Source organism: Chionomys nivalis, chromosome 12, assembly GCF_950005125.1.
Source record: "Chionomys nivalis chromosome 12, mChiNiv1.1, whole genome shotgun sequence".
Taxonomy (NCBI): Eukaryota; Metazoa; Chordata; class Mammalia; order Rodentia; family Cricetidae; genus Chionomys; species Chionomys nivalis.
Genome location: NC_080097.1, coordinates 29,057,606 through 29,077,678, shown reverse-complemented (window position 1 = coordinate 29,077,678; position 20,073 = coordinate 29,057,606). Strand labels below are relative to the sequence as shown.

At 38.6% G+C, this 20,073-nt stretch overlaps 1 protein-coding gene across 1 annotated transcript in view; it reads right to left on the bottom strand.

The window, feature by feature from the left end:
* The window catches only part of Diaph3 (diaphanous related formin 3), a 467,044-nt gene that overhangs the window by 326,857 nt on the left and 120,114 nt on the right, over positions 1-20,073 (bottom strand). The window contains exons 6-8 of the mRNA XM_057786074.1: positions 4,774-4,848; positions 4,619-4,688; positions 68-204 (exon numbers count right to left, since the gene is read on the bottom strand). Of these exons, the coding sequence (XP_057642057.1) occupies positions 68-204; positions 4,619-4,688; positions 4,774-4,848 (282 nt within the window). The remainder of the gene's footprint in view (positions 1-67; positions 205-4,618; positions 4,689-4,773; positions 4,849-20,073) is intronic.

Here is a 20,073-nt window from a genome sequence, read left to right as displayed (position 1 = left end):
TGCAAGAGTCACAGGGAGACCTACATGCTCTCTTCCCATACAATGCAGGAGACGCAGGGAGACTTACATGCTCTCCTCCCCTACAATGCATACTGCAGAAAGAAGCTTCACCACATCCGCCATCATATTGGGCTGCTTGGGATCCATGGCTTTCGCCAACAAGGAAAGACTCCTTTCTTCACTCATAATTCTTTCTAAGCCATACTGCAACAACAGAAAATGAGTTAAATGTTAGGAGTTATTTAGAAAGATGGTGCATAAGTTTTAAAAATTATATTTTTACCTCTAAAAAAGACAAAGTATGAGGACCTTGTAACTCCATAAAAATTTTCCAAGTATTACTATTATATTGAGAGCTATGAGAATCTACAAAATGTAAAATAAATCCATGGAGAAATAAGGGATTCTCAACATTAACGTACAAAACAAACAAATACTAAAATAGTCACGTAGGACAGGGAAATCTCTGTGCTAAGAAAGAAAGTGGGTAAAAATGACAAGCAAACACACAGATCAGCACTGTACAAACAAAAGATAGGATAAACCAAAGAATAATTCTATGTCATTTTTATGAAACAAATGAAACATTTTAAATAGAGTTAACCCAGTGTATTAAAGTATTATTATTCCAACACAGAAACTATGTAGAACACTTTTATTTTCCTTAAGACTGAATATCAAGTTGCATTTTCTAATTACAACACATCTGAATTCAGACTAGACACTTTCAAGTGTTCAAACCCCAAGTGGCTGCCACAAGACAGTACAGGTCTAGATCTGAACCTAGTATATAAATACACAAAGGCAAAGGATAATTTATAAAGGAGCTGTGTAGAAACTCCCATAGTAGAAATATGTATTCTGAGCACAATGGTACTTATAATCAATAAACACACTCAAAATGATTTGTTGAAGGATAAAGTTTATTTGCTGCTGCCATAAAGTCACATCCAATTAGAATATAAGTAATTATATTAAAGGCATATTATTTTAAGGAAGTATGTATTATCTCTTGGCATAACAATAATCTGCATCATCAGTATAAAAATGCAATAGAAGACATCAAATAATACTTCTACCTGCCATGTAATTTGGATGATCTTTCTCCATAGTATAAAACTTGTGGATCAAGTAACTACTGTAAATGATCACAGGAACATTATTCCCAATTACACATCTACCAATTATGGCCGAAAAATGGCTATAAATATAAGTATCAAAGTCAAAACACTAACAAGGTTAAACACAAATGCTTTATTATAAAAACTGTATTTGTAATGTTATTATAACATATATTAGCATTTATAGAAAAAAGAACAAAGCAAACTTGACACTGCAGAAAGAGTGCATTTGCTGAGAGCTGTGACAGAGGGAGTGCAAGCACAAGAGGCAAGACCCCAGAAATGCGAGTGCTAGGAGCTCCTTCTCCTTATTCATGGGAAAAGGTTTACAGACAATCAAACTGCTCAGAAAAAGGCTCACTATTCTGATGTTCTGAACTACAAGCTGAGACTTCAAAAGCTGGCGCAGAGAGAAGAGCCACACCATGCCTTGGTAGTATTGCATAAAATTGTCAGTAATATAGAAAGCACCCTTTGGACAGACTCAGAAAGACAAAGATTAGCACGCTCTGTCCTGAGAAAACCACTGATAGATGAAAGTTTGTCTCTAGTGCCTGCCTTCCAGATTCACAGTCAGGCAGCTCTCTAGGCTCCAGATAATCTGGGATGGCTGCAGTCAGACTTCCTACCATTTCCATTTCCCACCCCCACCCCGATTCTAACTCCTGGGTGGGAGGGCTGGGTTATGAGTGCACTCTGATCTTATGCTCTGACCACAATCCTGTGACACCAAAGGCATGACTTCTAAATTTCTCAATAAAAAATATAATAAAATAAAATAGAAGAGCTCATTTGGGGAATAGAATGAGGCCATATTACCACTTTTTCATAACTATTACTAAACAAGGAACTGTCATATACTTCAATAAAATTATGTATGCAAAGACTTAGAAAAAAAAGAAAATTTGACTGTGAGAAATAGTTCACTTACCAGTGCTAGCATCAAAGTTCTTTTAATGAAGTCTTATAAAATGAAAGCGCTATCACCAATTTCGGAAGGTCTAAAAAAGTATCTTTTCTGAATGCCAAGGACCCACTTGGGATAATATCATAACTGGCCTGTTCTAAACCCAGAACCAATGCTGTGTTCTCTTAGCATTCCACAGAAAGCCTATTGTTACCTAACAAAATTCCAGGCAGCTGAAGATAATATCTTTAGCTAAGGGAAGGTAAATACTCTCATCCCTGACAAGACAGTCAACATCAATACTGTATGACAACTGGAGAAAAGCAACAATCAATGGTATGTGTATCCCAACAGTGGCGAAAATATAAGGGATGAGGATGGCTTTAACAGCAAGACTCTCATTGTCAATGGGTGTAGAATTCAATCACCAAACCCCTTTTGAAAACGAAGTCTTCCTTTGTATGCCTCCATATTTTTAAAGATTCATGTAAAAATTACTTTTTTACTTTTTATTTTTTAATATCAGTCAACTACTTTCATGCCTTAAGCCCTCAGAGTCCAGAAGAGGGAGTCAGATGCCCTAGAATTGGAGCTATGGATAGTTGCGAGCCGTAATGTGGGTGCTGAGAATCGAACCTAAGACCTCTGGAAGGGGATATAAAGTTTTACACAACTGAGCCAACTCTCTAGCCTTAAAAAAAAATACTTTTAGTTCCATTTAATGTGATAAACAATTCATTTTGACAAGATGCCACAGTCATTTATATTAATGACATAATTGATGGTAGCAAATAAACCTAAAGGCTATATAGTTTCCTCATTAAAATGAAATCCAGTGAAGACTTCACAGTGATATGGTAAAGTGCACATCTATATAGCTGATTAAATGAAGCTTAGGAAAACTAACAACAACCTTGAGTTGGTAATATGACCAGCAACTTTGCAAAATAGAGACTATATTTTAAAATATTAATCCCAAGTGTCAGTGACTAAATTTTCTGTTTTATTAACCTATGTGCCATTATCAAATTCAAATGCAGTATTTTATGGCTCTACATAAACTATAAGAAATAAAATCTGCTATGACTAAAACCAGGTAAAGAATGTGATTTTCTAAATAATAATTTATTTTAGCCATTAGTCTTCTCAAATTTAACTTTGGTCACATACACCTTTTTGGTCTAAAAGAGGCGCACCTGCAATTCCTTCCTTTGGGCTTCATGCCACCAGGAAAATTCCCCCACTACAGCCTCACTTTTTTTAAAGGCCTCTAAAAAGCATCTCAACTTGCATGGTGGAAACAACCCTCTACAAGGAGTTTCTCATCCTTCCAGTGCCTACTCTTAAAGAACATGCAGACAACCTACTTCACATAACACAGCAAAATTCTTTAAAAAGGACCTGTGGGTCTACTCCTCAGGCAATCTCCTTGGGAAGTATCAAGGTGGGAAAAAGTAAACAACACTCTATGAATTAAAAAAAAAAAATAGAAGATTGTAAAAGTCACTCAGCAGAAAGACACTGTCTCCAAACCTGAGGACCTGGGTTCAGTCCCCAGAACCCACATGGAAAAAGAAGAGAATCAATTTCCACAGGCTGTCTTGTTTCTTCCACACTGACCCTGTGGCACAAGTGCACAGATACACATGAACATGGCATAAACAAGGGTTTAAAATAACTAAACAGGAAACTCAGCAGAATGCTTTCATAAAAAACAAAATTCGAAAACACAAACAGTTGCTATAATAAAATTAAATACTAACAATTTAAGGATGTATATATTTAACCCTCCAGATGTTTATCTTTAAAGAAAAAGGCAAAATATGCTTCATTAAAATTTACCAAACATTTACGGCTTTTATATAGAACATGATCACACATCACAAGAACATACGTAACCTTTGCTCCCCTGATGTCCAACAACTGACATACCCTATCATTACATCACACATCAGGAGGTAGATGAGCTGACAGTCAGAGCTAAAGAAATAAGGCTACTATCAGCAGTCACCAAAACAGAGTGAGTGACTGGGCAGTGATAACCTAAAGTCTTCTGCTTAATTCAACTTTACTACACAAGTACTTTACACTACACAACTTTACTACACAGATATGCCATATTATGCGGCTCAATAATAAATATATCACTGCTACATTTCTAGAATCTTCTCACATCTATATATATTAATTTTATCATAGGTTTTAAATTCTCAGGATATGAAGCATGGGTTTTCACAACTTGAATCTCTGGTAGCATATATATAAACATATATATAAACTATAGTTACTAACAGTGTAGGATACGAATGCCTAAATCCTGCTGACCTTTTGAAAATCAAAAGGAGAGAAGCAAAAGAAGGCTCAAGGTGGAGAGCACAGGAGAGAAAGCAAGCATCCCTGCAGGCGGGGGCTCACGTTTCAGGGGCAATAATGTTCACCTCCCAGCTCCTCCTAAAATCCCCTGTTTTTCTATCAACATAGGAGACAAACCCATCGTCACCCAATGGCATGCAAGGAGAACTCTCGATGGTGAGGCTGTAATTCATGTAAGACTCTGTGGTGAACAAACGGGAACTCCCTTGCAGCATACCTGTGTGTTCATCAGGGCTTTCAGACACTGGATAACTTTGTGCTGATTCTTCTTTACAACTCTTTCTTGGCTGTGTTAACATAAATACAACAATATTGAATTACAGTTGGACATACTAACAGAGAGCTTAATTAAATATTATTAACTATACTTACATTTGCCCACTAATCAGTTTTTCCAAAATGTCCAATAATAGTCCGAGTCCCTCGTGTCCAAAGCTTTGCACCCAACTAAAAAAAAAAACAACAACAACAACAAAAAAAAAAAAACACAAAGGTGAGTTGCTTATATGCCTATAATTATTTTAAAATTTTTGTAGTCATAATCATGACTACTATAAGCATAACACTAGATACAAAATTGTTCATGGTTCATATACCTTGACTGTAAAAGTTGAGGGAAAATGCCACTATAGACAGCAATAGGCTAACATCATTCATTCAAGTTTCTAAGAACTGAGTCTCAGCCATGCTCCATGTTCAACATGTTGATAACCAGGAGTCCTCCATGGATACACCAGTATATATACCAAAAACTTGGGAAAGTATCAAACAGAGCTTCACTCAGTACAGCGACTCACTAGATCAAGCTGGACTATCAAATCTGGGACTATCTGGGAAGGGAAAATTACGGAGGGAGGGAAGGTAAATAGGATACTAGAGGTGAGGGTGTGGACTGAGACTAAGAAAAAGATAAGGGACAAAAGTTTATCAACACAATAGAAAGATACATAGTAGGAAAGCTTTCCAGACTACCAAAATGAAGATCTATAACTATTAGGAATATCTTAAATTTCAAAGATCAACTTCTTTAAGAATTAGAGGGAAAATAAAGCTTTTATCATGTAAGTATTTTCATCATGGCTGAATGGCATGTGACCCATGAATCAGTGATGCAATCAAAAAGTTTAAGGAAGTAGGACATTATTGCTACTGGACAAAAAATCATGTTGATTACAGAAAAAGCACAAGTTGTAATCAAGAAACACAGGTTAACACATAACAAAGTTGTAACTGTGTCTTCTAAAAAGGGGGGAAGAAAAAAATAGAATTTCTATATGTATCGGTTCTATGTGTCCACTTCTATGTATGGTTTCCATGTGTATGAAAAGTAAATGCTAAAAATAAACTATGAAAAAATCAAAAATAGGCATCATGGAGCATGAGAACAAGTCGCAAACAAATAAATACTGTCACTTTCTTGATTAGGATAAAAAGTAACTTCTCCTAGAGATAAGCAAAAGCCAGAGTGAGCACAGCATAGTATTAACCTAAAAACAGAAATGCAACTGCCAGAAAATTTGTACAAAGCCCAGAGGTGACCCTTTACTGTCATATCTGAATAGGAATGGCCCTCCCTGATTCATGTGTTTGAATGCTTGGCCCATGGGAGTAGCTCCATCGGAAGGTGTGGCCTTGATGGAGTAACTGTGATCTTTTTGGAGGAAGTGTGTCAAAGTGGGGGTGGGCTTTATAGTCTCACATGCTCAAGCTAAACCTAGTGTGGAACACAGTCAGCTTCTGCTGCCTACAGATCAGGACACACAGCTCTCAGTTCCTTCTTCAGCACCATGTCTGCCTACATGTTTCCATGTTCTCACCATGACAATAATGGGTTAAACCTCTAACTGAAACTTTAAGCCAGCCCCAATTAAGTGTTTTCCTTTAGAAGAGATGCCATGGTCATGATGTCTTCACATCAGTAGAAACCCATAAGACAGAAGTCAAGAGATTTTTTGCAATGGTCCTAAGCAGTTTGGGGAAAAAGTTTACCCCATAAATGCTGCTGGGTGTCTTGACATCCTATGGAGAATAAAGCCAAATCATTCTCTCTAATAATTTACAAAAGTTGAGTATAAATCATTTAAAGAATTATATGTAGGAGCTAAAACTATAAGTCACTGGGTTAGAAGAAACCAGAAGCATCTCAGGACACTGGAATAGCAAGAATTTTTTGTAACAAGTTCCCAAAGGTACAGAAAACAAAATCAGAGGTAACCAAATAGGATTACATCAAATCAGAAAGCATTTTTACCACAGCAAAGGGGGTGAGCAACAGAGAAATAAATAAACAAACAAACAAACAAACAAACCATCAACGCGCTGAAAGGACTGGAAAGTAAGATATCTAACTGGAGGCCAAGACCCACAATATAGGAAGGGCTCCCAAAATTCAACTGCAAAAACAATAACCTTATTAACAAGTAGAAAAACAATCTAAATGATCGTTCTTCAAAGAAAACAAAGAAATAGCCAAGAAGTACATCAAACATGCTCAGCACAGCTAACAGTCAGGAAAAGAAATGAGAAGGCCATTCAAGTAAGAACAACTCTTAACAAAATACAAAACAAACACCATCTGTCAAGGGTGGGGGTAAAGCGAAGGTCTGCACTCAGTTGGCAGCAATGTATATTAGTACAGCCTTTACAGGAAACAGCAAGAGGCCTCTTCACCTAATAATATCAATTAAGAAAAATCAATCGCAATATTAGAATCATATTCAAAGGAAATAGAGTTAACCAGTCAGAGACATTTGCAGCTCCGTGTTTACTGCAGCACTGTTCACAGCTGCCAGGATACAGAAGCAACACAGTGCCCAGAATCTAATTCCTAGATGAGGAAATGTTGTGCACAGACACAGCGGAGCATTAGTCAGGCATGAAAAGTGAAATCCTGGTATTTGCAGCACCACGGGTAGACCTGGAAATCTTTATACTAAGTGAAATGGGTCAGGCACAAAATGATATGCACTGAGTCATCTCACTTCTGAGGAGATCTGGAAAAGCTAATCAAGTTTAACCTGAGACACTAGGGGTGGCTATCAGAGGAGAGCAGTGGGGCAGCATGGACAGTCTGCTGAACGGGTACTAACCAACAGGAACAAGAGCTTCCGGTGTGCCCTAGAGGGTTATAGCCAACAACTCTGTAATACACATCCTAAAGTCAGAAGAAAAAGTTTTTAATACTGATACCCAAAAGAAATAATTAACGTTTGAGAGGACAGATGTTGAATTTAACTAAATATCCCAGTGTAGCTATGTATTAAAACAGTGCACAATACACCCGTTACATGTGTAGCTTTCATGTTCTTGTCTAAAACTTAGCTTAAACTACGAACCTTGTATGAACATCACCTTCCGCATTTAACACTCTGTGGACACAGCCTCACCACCTGTACATTTTCAGAATTTCGGATATACGAGAAGGCAAATGTATTTCCGCACTGCATATTTCTTTGCAGTCACACTGGCAGTCTCCAGTCACACGATCTTCCTCATCTCCTCTCTGCCCAGTGAAAGCCATGAAATATCTAGCTGAGCAATGCCAGGAACAGCAAAGGCACTCCCCATCAAAGACTGAAGACCACTATTATGGCTGAGAGGAAGGAAACAGCTAAGTAAATGCCACTGCTTTCAAACGAAGCTGCTACTTCAAAAGTGAAGAGTTTACTTTCTCCTATCAGCTACAGAGAGATTACCCACGGGCATTTCAAATCTGGCTTTCATGTTTCATGAAAAACACCTACAGCATCCGCTTAGCTGCTTCCTTGTTTACATCTTATTCTGTATTTATTTGTATTTCACATGCACTGTAGAAGCTTGAAATCAATCATGTACAGAGTAATTTGTGAGCCTTACTTGACCAGAATTGGGATGTATGGAGTCTCTCTGCTTTTCACAACTGCTTGTGTTATTCTTTCCCAGTGGGCCTTCAATATTTTATTTAAAGTGGATGTTCTACCATTCCCATATTCAAAAGTATATACATGAAGAGATTCTAAAGCTAATATGAATGATTTGAGATTATTCATACTGTTTCACCTTCAGTCACTGACAAATAGTTACTACTCACAAAGTTAACTGTAATATATAGAGTAACCTTAAATTATGTTAGCGTAATATGCTAATATTTTGATGAAGGGTAGGATTTACGAATGATGCAAACCCTATGCAAAACACAAATTTCTTGGATCTGAGTAATAACAAAACATAACTGTGTAAACTTTATCAACCATAACTAAAAACAACAATTATAACTAAAAAAAATGGGACCAACAGTTCTCAAATCAACAATTTTTAGTTAACCCACATATGTCTTTTCTAGACTACAGTTATTAAATTTTTCAAGCACTCGCATGTATCATATATAAGCTAACTGTCCATGAAGCAAAACTCACCAAGGTAACTTCAGTGAGAATACACAAATCTCAAATCATACTATCTTATAATCTTTTCATTATGGGAATTTATCAGCAACAAGATCAAGGTGAACAAACTATAAAATGAATAATGTAAGATGCAATACAGTGAGACGTTAGCCATTAGATATCTAAAAAAGAAATTGCTTTCTCTTGTGATTGTTGCTGCTCCTTCTATTTTTCGAAATATAATTACATCCGTTTTCTTTTCCCCTTCCTCTTCCAACTCTTTTCCAAACCTATTTTTTTTAATTCTTTGAGAATTTCAAACAGTGGATTTTGGTTATAACACCCTCCCCAAACTCCTGCCTGATCCACCCTTACCTCCCCAACCTTAGTGTCCTCCTTTTCTTTTCATCAAGTCCAGTGCCTGCTGCCCACCTATTGATGGGGAATCCACTACAGCACAGTAGTCAAGAGCAGGGAAACCTTTTATTATTGTTCCCGTGCTGCCTTTTAAGTGAGCAACTTCAATGCTTTTCTATTTTAATCTAAGTATTATGTTATGTGGTAAACACGTACCTAAGAAAGCTATACTTATATGTCATAAATGATATTTTTTAAAAAGAAAATTGGAATGGATACAAGGAGTGAAAGAGCAACATAAAGGAGCAACATACTATTTAAATATAAAAACTAAAGGAAGTGTTATTAGAAAGGTCAATTCAAAATATACCCAAAGTCACACCTGGTGTAATGGTACATAATTCCAACACTGGAGGGGTAGACACGGGTCTGCCCGGCTTTTTTTGGGGGGGGGGGGGGGCGGGGGCGTTTCCAGCTTTTAAAAGCTGTCTAGCACATGCGCACAGGACGTTGGCATGATGTTACACTGATGACGCAGATGACGGGTGACTCACGCATGCAGACAAGGGTTTAGCTGAGTCATACACGGGATGTACCCATGTGTATGACCTTTGTGTACAAGGGCCCGTCAGAAGGTGCCTACCTTTAGAACCGGGAAGTGCAACCTTATCTGTGACTGAATAATTACAATAGGTAGCTGTCCTTAGCAAACTCTAGATCACATTCCCTTCTAATTCTAATTATTTTTTCACTCATTATTTAGGAACATAAAATCACATCTTGTCTTCTGGAAGATAAAATGAGGTACCAAGTATACAGCTCTGTAGTCTTGACAAAGGTTAGTTGAAATCCATAGATTTCTAGAGAAAAGGCAAAGTTTCCGATCATTTGAGAAAAAAAGAAAACCTGGAAAACCATTATCAACTGATCTCGGATGAACAGTCAGGAAGGATGAACAAGCAGCCGGTCTTGCTCTGGCCTGGCAGCACAGTACCATCAGAGTCATCTAACTGTACCTGCCGTGGACAGTGAATAAGCAACGTGTAACACTGCTGCTTCAAAGTAGAAAACAATGCATCTGGGAGATACTGATTTAACCTGCCTCTTAAATTCTGTAACAGAAGATGATCAAATTCTCAAGTGCCTTGATGAAAGCTATGTAAGACCATATAGGACTTGCAGGCAGGGGGTCTCAGTATGGAAGACAGGCTGAGAGCAAGATATAGGAACCGTTAGCAGAGACACATGAGGAGAGGGAATTGGATGCCAATTTTAGAAAATTGGATTTTCTAATAATCTTCTAAATTAAAAATAACAAATTTCAAAATAAAAAATAATCTTAAAAGGATACTTGTAAAATGAAACAGAGACATATTTGGCTAATTATATGTAAGCGGAGTTATGTAGTAAAAAGTTAAGGACACTTAGATGTAGCACCTCCTAATACTGGTACCCAGAACAGTAGCTTTACTTTACATATGGAGAAGACACCACAAGGAGATGATGTCTTTGTAGCAATACTGAGCTTGTCCCAGACTTTATGCTCCAAACATCGATTCAGCTTTCAGATAGAATACGCTTCTACACTGAACCAAGAGTCACTGTACTAATTCACATTTTAGGCCCAACTGCTGTAGAAAGGGTGAAGTTTTGTTACTATTAAGCTTATGTTCAAGTATTCATTAACAAAGGCAGCTGGCCTTTTTTAAGAGGCTCACTGTGCACATGATTCTGTATAAGGTATGAAAAATACAAAAATGAATAAAATATGTTCTCTGCCCTTGAAGCAACCACAGATTAGTGGCGGAAACAAATGTTGAACAAAGTTATTTCCATAATGTCGTAAGTGCTATCATTGTGGCACTATGGGAACAGAAAGACTTCGCAGTAACTGATGCCTGACCTAAGTGTTGAAGGTTAAGTCACAGAACAGGAGGTTTTTAAGCAGGTGAAAATACACACAGAGGCACTGGCCATGAGAGGGGTTCCCATGATGAATACCACAGCAAGCTCAATCAGAAATGACACAGACAGGCACTGAGTGCTTAGGCAGTGTAAACGCCACAACACTGATAACTGGAAGCCACAAAACAGCTAGGCATGTGAAGAAGGTATTGGGTTTTTAGAGCTTCAGAAGCATGGTCCAGAGAGAGGGTGAGTCTAACCATCCTTCAGTCAGAAGCCTTTACACTGCCATGCAAGCAGACTGCATAGCACGACGGCGTCTGCTGCAGAGTTGCAGGTACAAAGAGAAGGCTTTGTTCAAGGTCCCTGTGCGAGAAGAAAGGATGAGGTGGGATGGGTAGTCTATCTCCAGAAAATGGCTCCAAAACTGGCAAACATCATCTGAGCAGACTAAGAGGATCTATGTGTTTGGTATTTCTGCCTAAGGAAGGTTTTCCAACACCCCATGGCCATTACTGGGCTAGGGCCATCAGGAAGAAGGGCCTAGTTAGGATGTACCCTAACAATGATGGAGGAGAAGGAACACTAGTTCTCTGCCTAAAGAGATGTGCATCGTAACACCAGAAACAATGAGCATAACATAAAATGCAGACAAAGAGAGAATTAGGGTTACAAACAAGGTAACCTATGAATAAAGAAGACACTATCCCTAGATTACCTAGTTGGTTCAACCTAATCATATGACACTTAGATTATATGAGTCAGTGAATTAGAAGATCAAAGTGGAAGGTTCAAAACAGAAAAAGGAATTAACCCACAATTATTTGTCATAAGTGTGGGGTGTCTATCCATTTATTCATATCTTACTTGAATTCATTCATGTTTCGTGGCTTTCAGTAAAAAAAAAGTACTGAACTTAATTCACTAGAATTACAGTATTTAAGAAATTATGTGATCTTTATTTTTCCCAAGTTAATAGCTAATACATAAAAATAAAATTTATTTTATCTTGTTTTATTTTTATTCATTTTGAATCCTTCATAACCGCTGAAATTACTGATAAATTGTAAGAACACTTAGTAATTTCAAAATTCTCTTTTTAACAATCATGCCTCTGCAAACAGAGACTTTCGTTTTTCCATTCGGAATCAGTATGCTTCCCATTCCCTACTCCTGCCTCTCTGTTCTGAGTATAACCTATAGCATGGTGATGAATAATGCAAGCAGGTACCCTTGTCTTAGCCAGAGTTTTATGGGGGAAGGATTTAGTCTGGTGTCATTAAATATAATATCCGTAGGGTGCACTTTAAATTATTTTTAATATTATTTAATGAGCATGGTTATCTTGACTACATGTATGTCTTGCATAACATGCATGTCTGGAGCTCATGGAAGCATAAAGAGGACACCAAATACCCTGGAACAGTTGTTAGCCACTATGTTGAGTACTAGGAGTCAAACCCAGAACCGCTGGAAGAGCAGCCAGTGCTCTTAACCACTGAGCCATCTCTCCAGTCCCTTATCAGGAGGACTTTTATCAATATCAAAGTGGACAAAGTTACTGAACGTAGTACTTTTTCTAGAGCTGTGACAATAAGGCAAGAAACCCACACATGCTATGTACATTCTAGTGGTAAATTGTTATGCATTGTTTAAACTCACTCCAAAGTTGCCTTTTGAAGCAATGTTGTCAATGTCTCAATTTAGACCTAAGTAATTTTGCTTTAATGATTTTATTATTAATAAAACCCTTTACTTGGGTGTGGACTATGCACCCCGAAAGTGTGTAATATAATGTCTGTAAAAATAACTGAATAATAAACATTTTAAACAAATGTATAACGATGGGTATATAGCTCAGAGGGAGAGTGTTCGCCTAGCATGTATGAAGCCGTATGTTCAAATGCCAGCATAAAAATCTAAGTGTTTCTATGGAGGAGAGAAGCTAGAGGTTCAGCCACAGGAATCCCATCTGTGGAGACAATGCTCAATCGAAAACTCCAAGTGACTGCCTCAACTTCCCCAGTGCTTTTCCATTGGATGCTGTGAGCAAATGCTTGAAAACATTATTCTATATCTTACAGTTTGTTCCTTTATTTAGAGGGCTCACCGAAGGGGACACACTTCTCTTCCCAGGACTCTGAGTTTGAGCTCCATCTGCCTGTCATAACAGCGCTTCCCTGGTGACTTCTGCTTGGTGTTTGTCAGCCCCCTCTGGTGAAATTACCTTCCTGCTGTTCCTTTTTCTTTTACTTGAAAGCTTCACTGGAGGGGACTCTCTCTACCTAGATGTCCAGCTGACTAGCTCAAAGGGACGCCCTGGATCACTTTATATAGGATGCTCTGAGCATTCAACAGGACTAATGTCTGTCTGTCTATCAGTTACTATTCACCCCAGTGCTGGCTTGCTGCTGTCATTCAAAACTTACTCATTTGAAACCAAAATTATGTCTGTCATAGATCATCCTCCACGCTTTACAATAAACATGTATTTCCCGAGGGTTCAAGACATTTTGTGAGGATTGCTTCTCAATTCCCAGAGAGATTACCACTCCTATTCCTCAGCCTCCACACAAGGACTCTCCTGTGAGCACACATTCAGTAAAGAGCACTACCATCGTTTGCTTTTCAAATATTGTGATAAAACATTTTGAACAAAGCAATTTGGGAGAGGAAAAGGTCTATTTGGAATTACACTTTCTGATCACAATCCATTGTTACTGAAAGCCACGACAAGAACTCAAACAGAAACCAAAAGGCCAAAATTGGAGTAGGCACCAGAAAGGAATGCCACAATTTGGCCTACTTTCAAGGACTGCTGCCTTGCTTTCTTATACAATCCTTATCCACCTGTCCAGAGAAGCACTGACCACAGCAGGTTGGGCCCTTCCCACTTCGAACATTAATCAAGAAAATGTCCCACATGGTTGGTTGTAGGCCAGTGTGATGGAGGCAATTTCTCAAGTTGATGACTGTAGATTGGGTCAAGTTGACAAGCTCCATCATGTTTCCACAATAATTACATCAAAATAATTTCATTTCTAAATAAGTGAGAAAAGAGGATATAATCATATATTGCCACTACACGCTCTGTCCTACATTTTCTGGGATTTTTGATTTATTTTTTTTCATCAAGTGTTAGATTTTGGCCAATGGTTACTCTGAAATAAGCCATGTGCTTATATAACTTTTCTTCCTTGACTTAAGATATGGTGTACTGACGAACAATTCTTGTGTATATACTCAAGATGGACATTGGTCTATAGTCTACTCAGTACACTTCACATTTTCATTTCTAAATGGTCTTCATCTGGTTTAACCATCAGGTAATGACTAAATGAATTAAACTAAAATGTTTCATAATGGTCCACTTCCTTAAAAGTTACAAAATTTGTAGTATTTCTTCATTAAATGTGTGATACATTCTCTAGAAATATCATTCATACAAGAACATCATCAAAGAGAGGGGGACATTTTACTTAGGAACTTCACTGACTAAGTAGTTATAGAACCATCTAAATCTTCTACTTTTTACATTCTATTTCAAGCTATGTAATAGATAATACTTTAAAAAAATTAGTTCATCTCAAAATTACTCAATTTGTTCACTAAAGCTGTTTACAATTGTACTGATCTATTTTGTTTGACTCAAACAAAATGGTTGATGCTGGGTACCTCATGAAGACATGGTTTATGGAGTTTACAGGAGGCAGAAAGTCCTACATGGGACAGCCTCAAGTGCTGTGTCTGGTGGAAAACACTGGCAAATATTACAAGAAATATTCCTGAGGGAAAAAAATTGGACAGTGTGACTAGAAGCTTAAAAAAATAGCCATGATTTCCAGATTTATAAATTAATCATTTCAAATAACCAGCTCTTTGTTTCAATGATTTCTTTTACTGTTTCTATTTTCACTGTGATGTTGATTTTCTTTTTTATTTAATTTATATATTTATTTATTTTACATCCCAACCACAGTTTCCCTTCCCTGCTGTCCTCCCATTCCTCCCCCATCTTCCCTTTGCCCAACCACCATCACCACAACCCCAATTCATTACTGCTCTATTTCTGTTCAGAAAGGGGCAGGCCTCTCATGGGTATCAACAAAGCCTGGCATATCAAGTTGTCATAAGACTAAGCACCTCCCCTTGTATTAAGGCTGGGCAAGGCAATCTTGTATGAGGAATAGGCTCCCAAGAGCCAGTCAACATGTTAGGGATGGCCCCTACTCCCATTGTTAGGAGTCCTACAAGTAGACCAAGCTACACAACTGTCACATAAATGTAGAAAGCTTAGGTCTGTCCCATGCAGGCTCCAAGGTTGTTGGTTCAGACTCTGTGAATTCCTATGAACCACGTTAGTTGTTTCTGTGGGTTTTGTTGTGAAGTCTTGACCCCTGTGGCTCCTATAATCCTTCAACATTCTCCTCAGCAGGATTTCCAAAACTCAGACTAATGCTTGGCTGTGGATCTCTGAATCTGTTTCCATCTGTTACTGGATGAAGACTCTCTGATAACAATTAGGGTAGTCACCAATTTGATCAGAGGAGATGGACAGTCCAGGCTACATCTCCATTATTGCTAGGAGTATTAGCTGGGATCATTCTTGTAGATTCGTGGGAGGTTTCCTTGTATCGGGTTTCTGCCTGACCCCAAAATATTTTATCGCATGGGATGTGGTTTATCTTGTTCAACACTTCATGGCCAGATTAGAAGACTTCATATTCTATTATTGCTTGTTTGAAAGGACTTAAACTTTTATATTCTATTCATATTTATATTAACATAAAGCTGTTGGGTCCTACATATTTGTTAGCTTTCATCCTCACCCTGCTTGTTGTAGAAGGAGGTCACTTAGCCGCTTGTTCATTTCCCAGCCACCCAGACTCCCGAAATAATCACACAGAAACTGTATTAATTAAATCACTGTTTGACACATTAGCTCTAGCTTCTTATTGGCTAACTCTTACATATTGATTTAACCCATTTCTTTTTTTTTTTTTAACAATCTTATGTTTTCTTATAGAAAATTTCTCAGCCATATCGTTTGTGGCCAGTCATATGGCACTTCTTTTTCTGCATCTTTCCTGGACCATGTTCACCTCTTTGATTGGGAGTTTATTTTCTTATTAAATTTATTTATTTATTTATTAAAGATTTCTGCCTCCTCCTCGCCAACGCCTCCCATTTCCCTCTTCCTCCCCCAATCAACTCCCCCTCCCTCAGCAGCCCAAAGAGCAGTCAGGGTTCCCTGCCCTGTGGGAAGTCCAAGGACCTCCCACCTCCTTCCAGGTCTAGTAAGGTGAGCATCCAAACTGCCTAGGCTCCCACAAAGCCAGTACGTGCAGCAGGATCAAAACCCAGTGCCATTGTTCTTGATTTTTCAGCAGCCCTCATTGTCCGCTATGTTCAGCGAGTCTGGTTTTATCCCATGCTTTTTCAGACCCAGTCCAGCTGGCCTTGGTGAGTTCCCAATAGAACATCCCCATGTCTCAGTGTGTGGGTGCACCCCTTGCGGTCCTGAGTTCCTTGCTCGTGCTCTCTCTCCTTCTGCTCCTCATTTGGACCTTGGGATTTCAGCCCGGTGCTCCAATGTGGGTCTCTGTCTCTGTCTCCTTTCATCACCTGATGAAGGTTAATATCCAGGAGGATAACTATACGTTTTTCTTTGGGTTCACCTTCTTATTAAGCTTCTCTAGGATCACAAATTATAGGTTCAATGTCCTTTATTTATGGCTAGAAACCAATTATGAGTGAGTACATCCCATGTTCCTCTTTTTGGGTCTGGCTTACCTCACTCAGGATAGTGTTTTCTATTTCCGTCCATTTGCATGCAAAATTCAAGAAGTCATTGTTTTTTACTGCTGAGTAGTACTCTAATATGTATATATTCCATACTTTCTTCATCCATTCTTCCATTGAAGGGCATCTCTATCAATCTGTGTATGGCCACATGGCTCTGGCTTACCAGTGAAAGTTGCAGCGTCTGTCTCCGGTGGGGCTACATGCCATCTCTCGGACTCCTTCCTTCTTTCTCCCAGCATTCAGTTAGTTTTCCCAGCCTACCTAATTTCTGCACTGTTATAGGTCCAAAGCAGTTTCTTTATTCATTAATGGTAATCACAGCATACAGAGGAGATTCCCACATCAGCTTGTGCTTCACATTTAGTTACCTTGAGCTTCTTCCCCTCTCACTTCTCATCACATATACAGAAAGAAAAATGGCATCCACGCTGAGCAGGAACATAAACTAGCATCAGCTTGGGTTGTGTGTTATCAGCTAGCTGCCCAGCACTGTTTGTGGATACCTCTCCTGACCCCACATGCACGGAAGCACCTGCAGGGTTAGGGTGCTTTCACTCTGCAGATTTCCTAGGCATGAATTCCGGCTTCTTGAATTTCTGGTATTCACCTAAACCTGAGTAGGAGTGGTGACAAGGTCACTCCCATTGTTTCCCAGGGTGGACTGCTCCCGCATGGCTGTTCCAGTCAACTGCCTTTTCCAATGTAATAGCTTGGCCTACTCTTAACATATGACTTTGCTCCACTGAGAAGAGTAAGGCTCTCAGTACATTAGCTTGGCTTTCTCTCAAGGCAACATTTTCCCCTGTGGATATTCATCCCTTTCTCCCAAAGAAATGTGTACTGTCTTATTCTGAAGGCTCTTAACACTCAACCATCAGGCTAATCTTAGTGCCTTGTATGTTTGTCTCTAGCAAGTTCCCTCCTACAAATCTCTTAATTACACCCATGTTCTCACTTAAACTTCCCTACACTGCTTGTCCAGAAGCTGTTAATTCACGTGTTTCTGTGCTGTCCGCAGTGAGCTCCTGAGCAGTGTATACCTTCTTCTCCAAACACTTGCCAAGTAATTCACAGTTCGGGCTGGCTCCACTGGAGCCTCACTCTGAGAGTTGCTGTCATGAGGAACCCTCTAAGCAAAGGTGTTAGTGTAGGAGTTCCTTATAAAACTATCTATTATCCCCTATCTCTTTACTCTTACTCTCACAAATATACATGGAGTCACGGTGTATAAATAGGTATTACATAGTTTATTGAGTATATTTGAAGCATTTATTTTATGACATCATACTCTCAGAAACTTTTCAAATTACTAAGCAAACATGTTAGGATAGGAATTCCTTGTAGAACTCTCTCCTATCCTGTATCTCTTCACACTAATTCTCACAAATACACATGAAGTCACTACCTACAATTAGGAATTATATACATTTCCTTGTCTTTGGTATAAGATTATTATGTCCTATAAAGAACAAATATTGTTACAAGGGAAAACTAATTTTTAAAAACCCAAAAGATGTTATTGTTTTTTTTTTTACCACTGAGTAGTACTCTAATGTGTATATATTCCACACTTTCTTTATCCATTCTTCCATTAAGGGGCATCTAGGTTGTTTCCAGGTTCTGGCTATTACAAATAATGCTGCTGTGAACATAGTTGAACAAATGCTTTTGTAGTAAGATTGGGTATCTCTTGGGTATATTCCCAAGAGTGGTATTCCTGGATCCTGGGGTAGGTTGATCCTGAATTTCCTGAGAAACCGCCACACTGATTACCAAAGTTGTTGCACAAGTTTGCATTCCCACCAGCAATGGATGAGTGTTCCCTTTACTTCACATCCTCTCCAGCAAAGGCTATCATTGGTTTTTTTGATTTTAGCCATTGTAACAGGTGTAAGATGGTATCTCAAAGTTGTTTTGATTTGCATTTCCCTGATCGCTAAAGAGGTTGAGCATGACCTTAAGTGTCTTTTGGCCATTTGAACTTCTTCTGTTGAGAATTCTCTATTCAGTTCAGCGCCCCATTTTTTAATTGGGTTAATTAGAATTTTAAAGTCTAGTTTCTTGAGTTCTTTGTATACGCATCAGAATACTACTCAGTGGTAAAAAACAATGACATCTTGAATTTTGCATGCAAATGGATGGAAATAGAAAACACTATCCTGAGTGAGGTAACCAGACCCAAAAAGATGAATATGGTATGTACTCACTCATAAGTGGATTCTAGCCATAAGTAAAAGACATTGAGCCTATAATTTGTGATCATAAGGAGCAGAAGGAGGGAGAACATGAGCAAGGAAGTCACGACTGCGAGGGGTACACCCAACCCACTAAGATGTTGGGGCTGAACTAATGGGAGCTCAACAAGACCACCTGGACTGGGACTGATGAAGCATGTGATTAAACCGGGCTCTTTGAATGTGGCTGACAATGAGGGCTGACTGAGAAGCCAAGGACAATGGCAATGGGTTTTGTTTCTACTGCATGTACTGGCTTTGTGGGACCCTAGTCTGTTTGGATGCTCACCTTCCTGGACCTGGATGGAGTAGGGAGGACCTTGGACTTCCCACAGGCAGGGAACCCTGACTGCTCTTTGGACTGGAGAGGGAGGGGAGGGGGGAGGGGGAAGAAGGAAGGAAATGGGAGGGCAGGAGGTGGAAATTTTTAATTAAAAAAAAAAAAAAACCCAAAAGAATAATCTAACTTAATACCTAAAGACACGAAGTAGATTTTGCTAAAGATCACCAGAAACTTAAAGATGTGGGGTGGGATGTGGTATCATTGCATGCATGACAAACTAACAAATTTCTTTCCTTAAACTTAGAAGGTCAGCTTTAATCCTGTATAATATCCAGATCCAATTTACATTCCTCTGTCAGTGTAATACATCACTGATGCTGAATAAAATTAGAGCTGATTTTAAGCTTTCATTTTCACCTACCCAGAGCAAGGTGACTAAATACTTGAAATGAACTGCTCTGGAGGGGACATGGAAAGCCATTAGCGTGCCCTGGAGGGCAAGACACACAACTCCACATCCCATCCGAGAACCAGTTCACAAAAACTATGGCAAATTAGAGAACAACCCCCCCGCCCAAAAAAAATTCAGAAACTAAATAATGTTGAGGTTGGGGAAAAAAAAAAAAAAACAAACTTTAAAAAAAAAGTGTTACTAAGAATATTTGGAGAAATTTTCTGGGAAAATTACACATTTAAAAATAACTATTTATTCGTACATCTCACA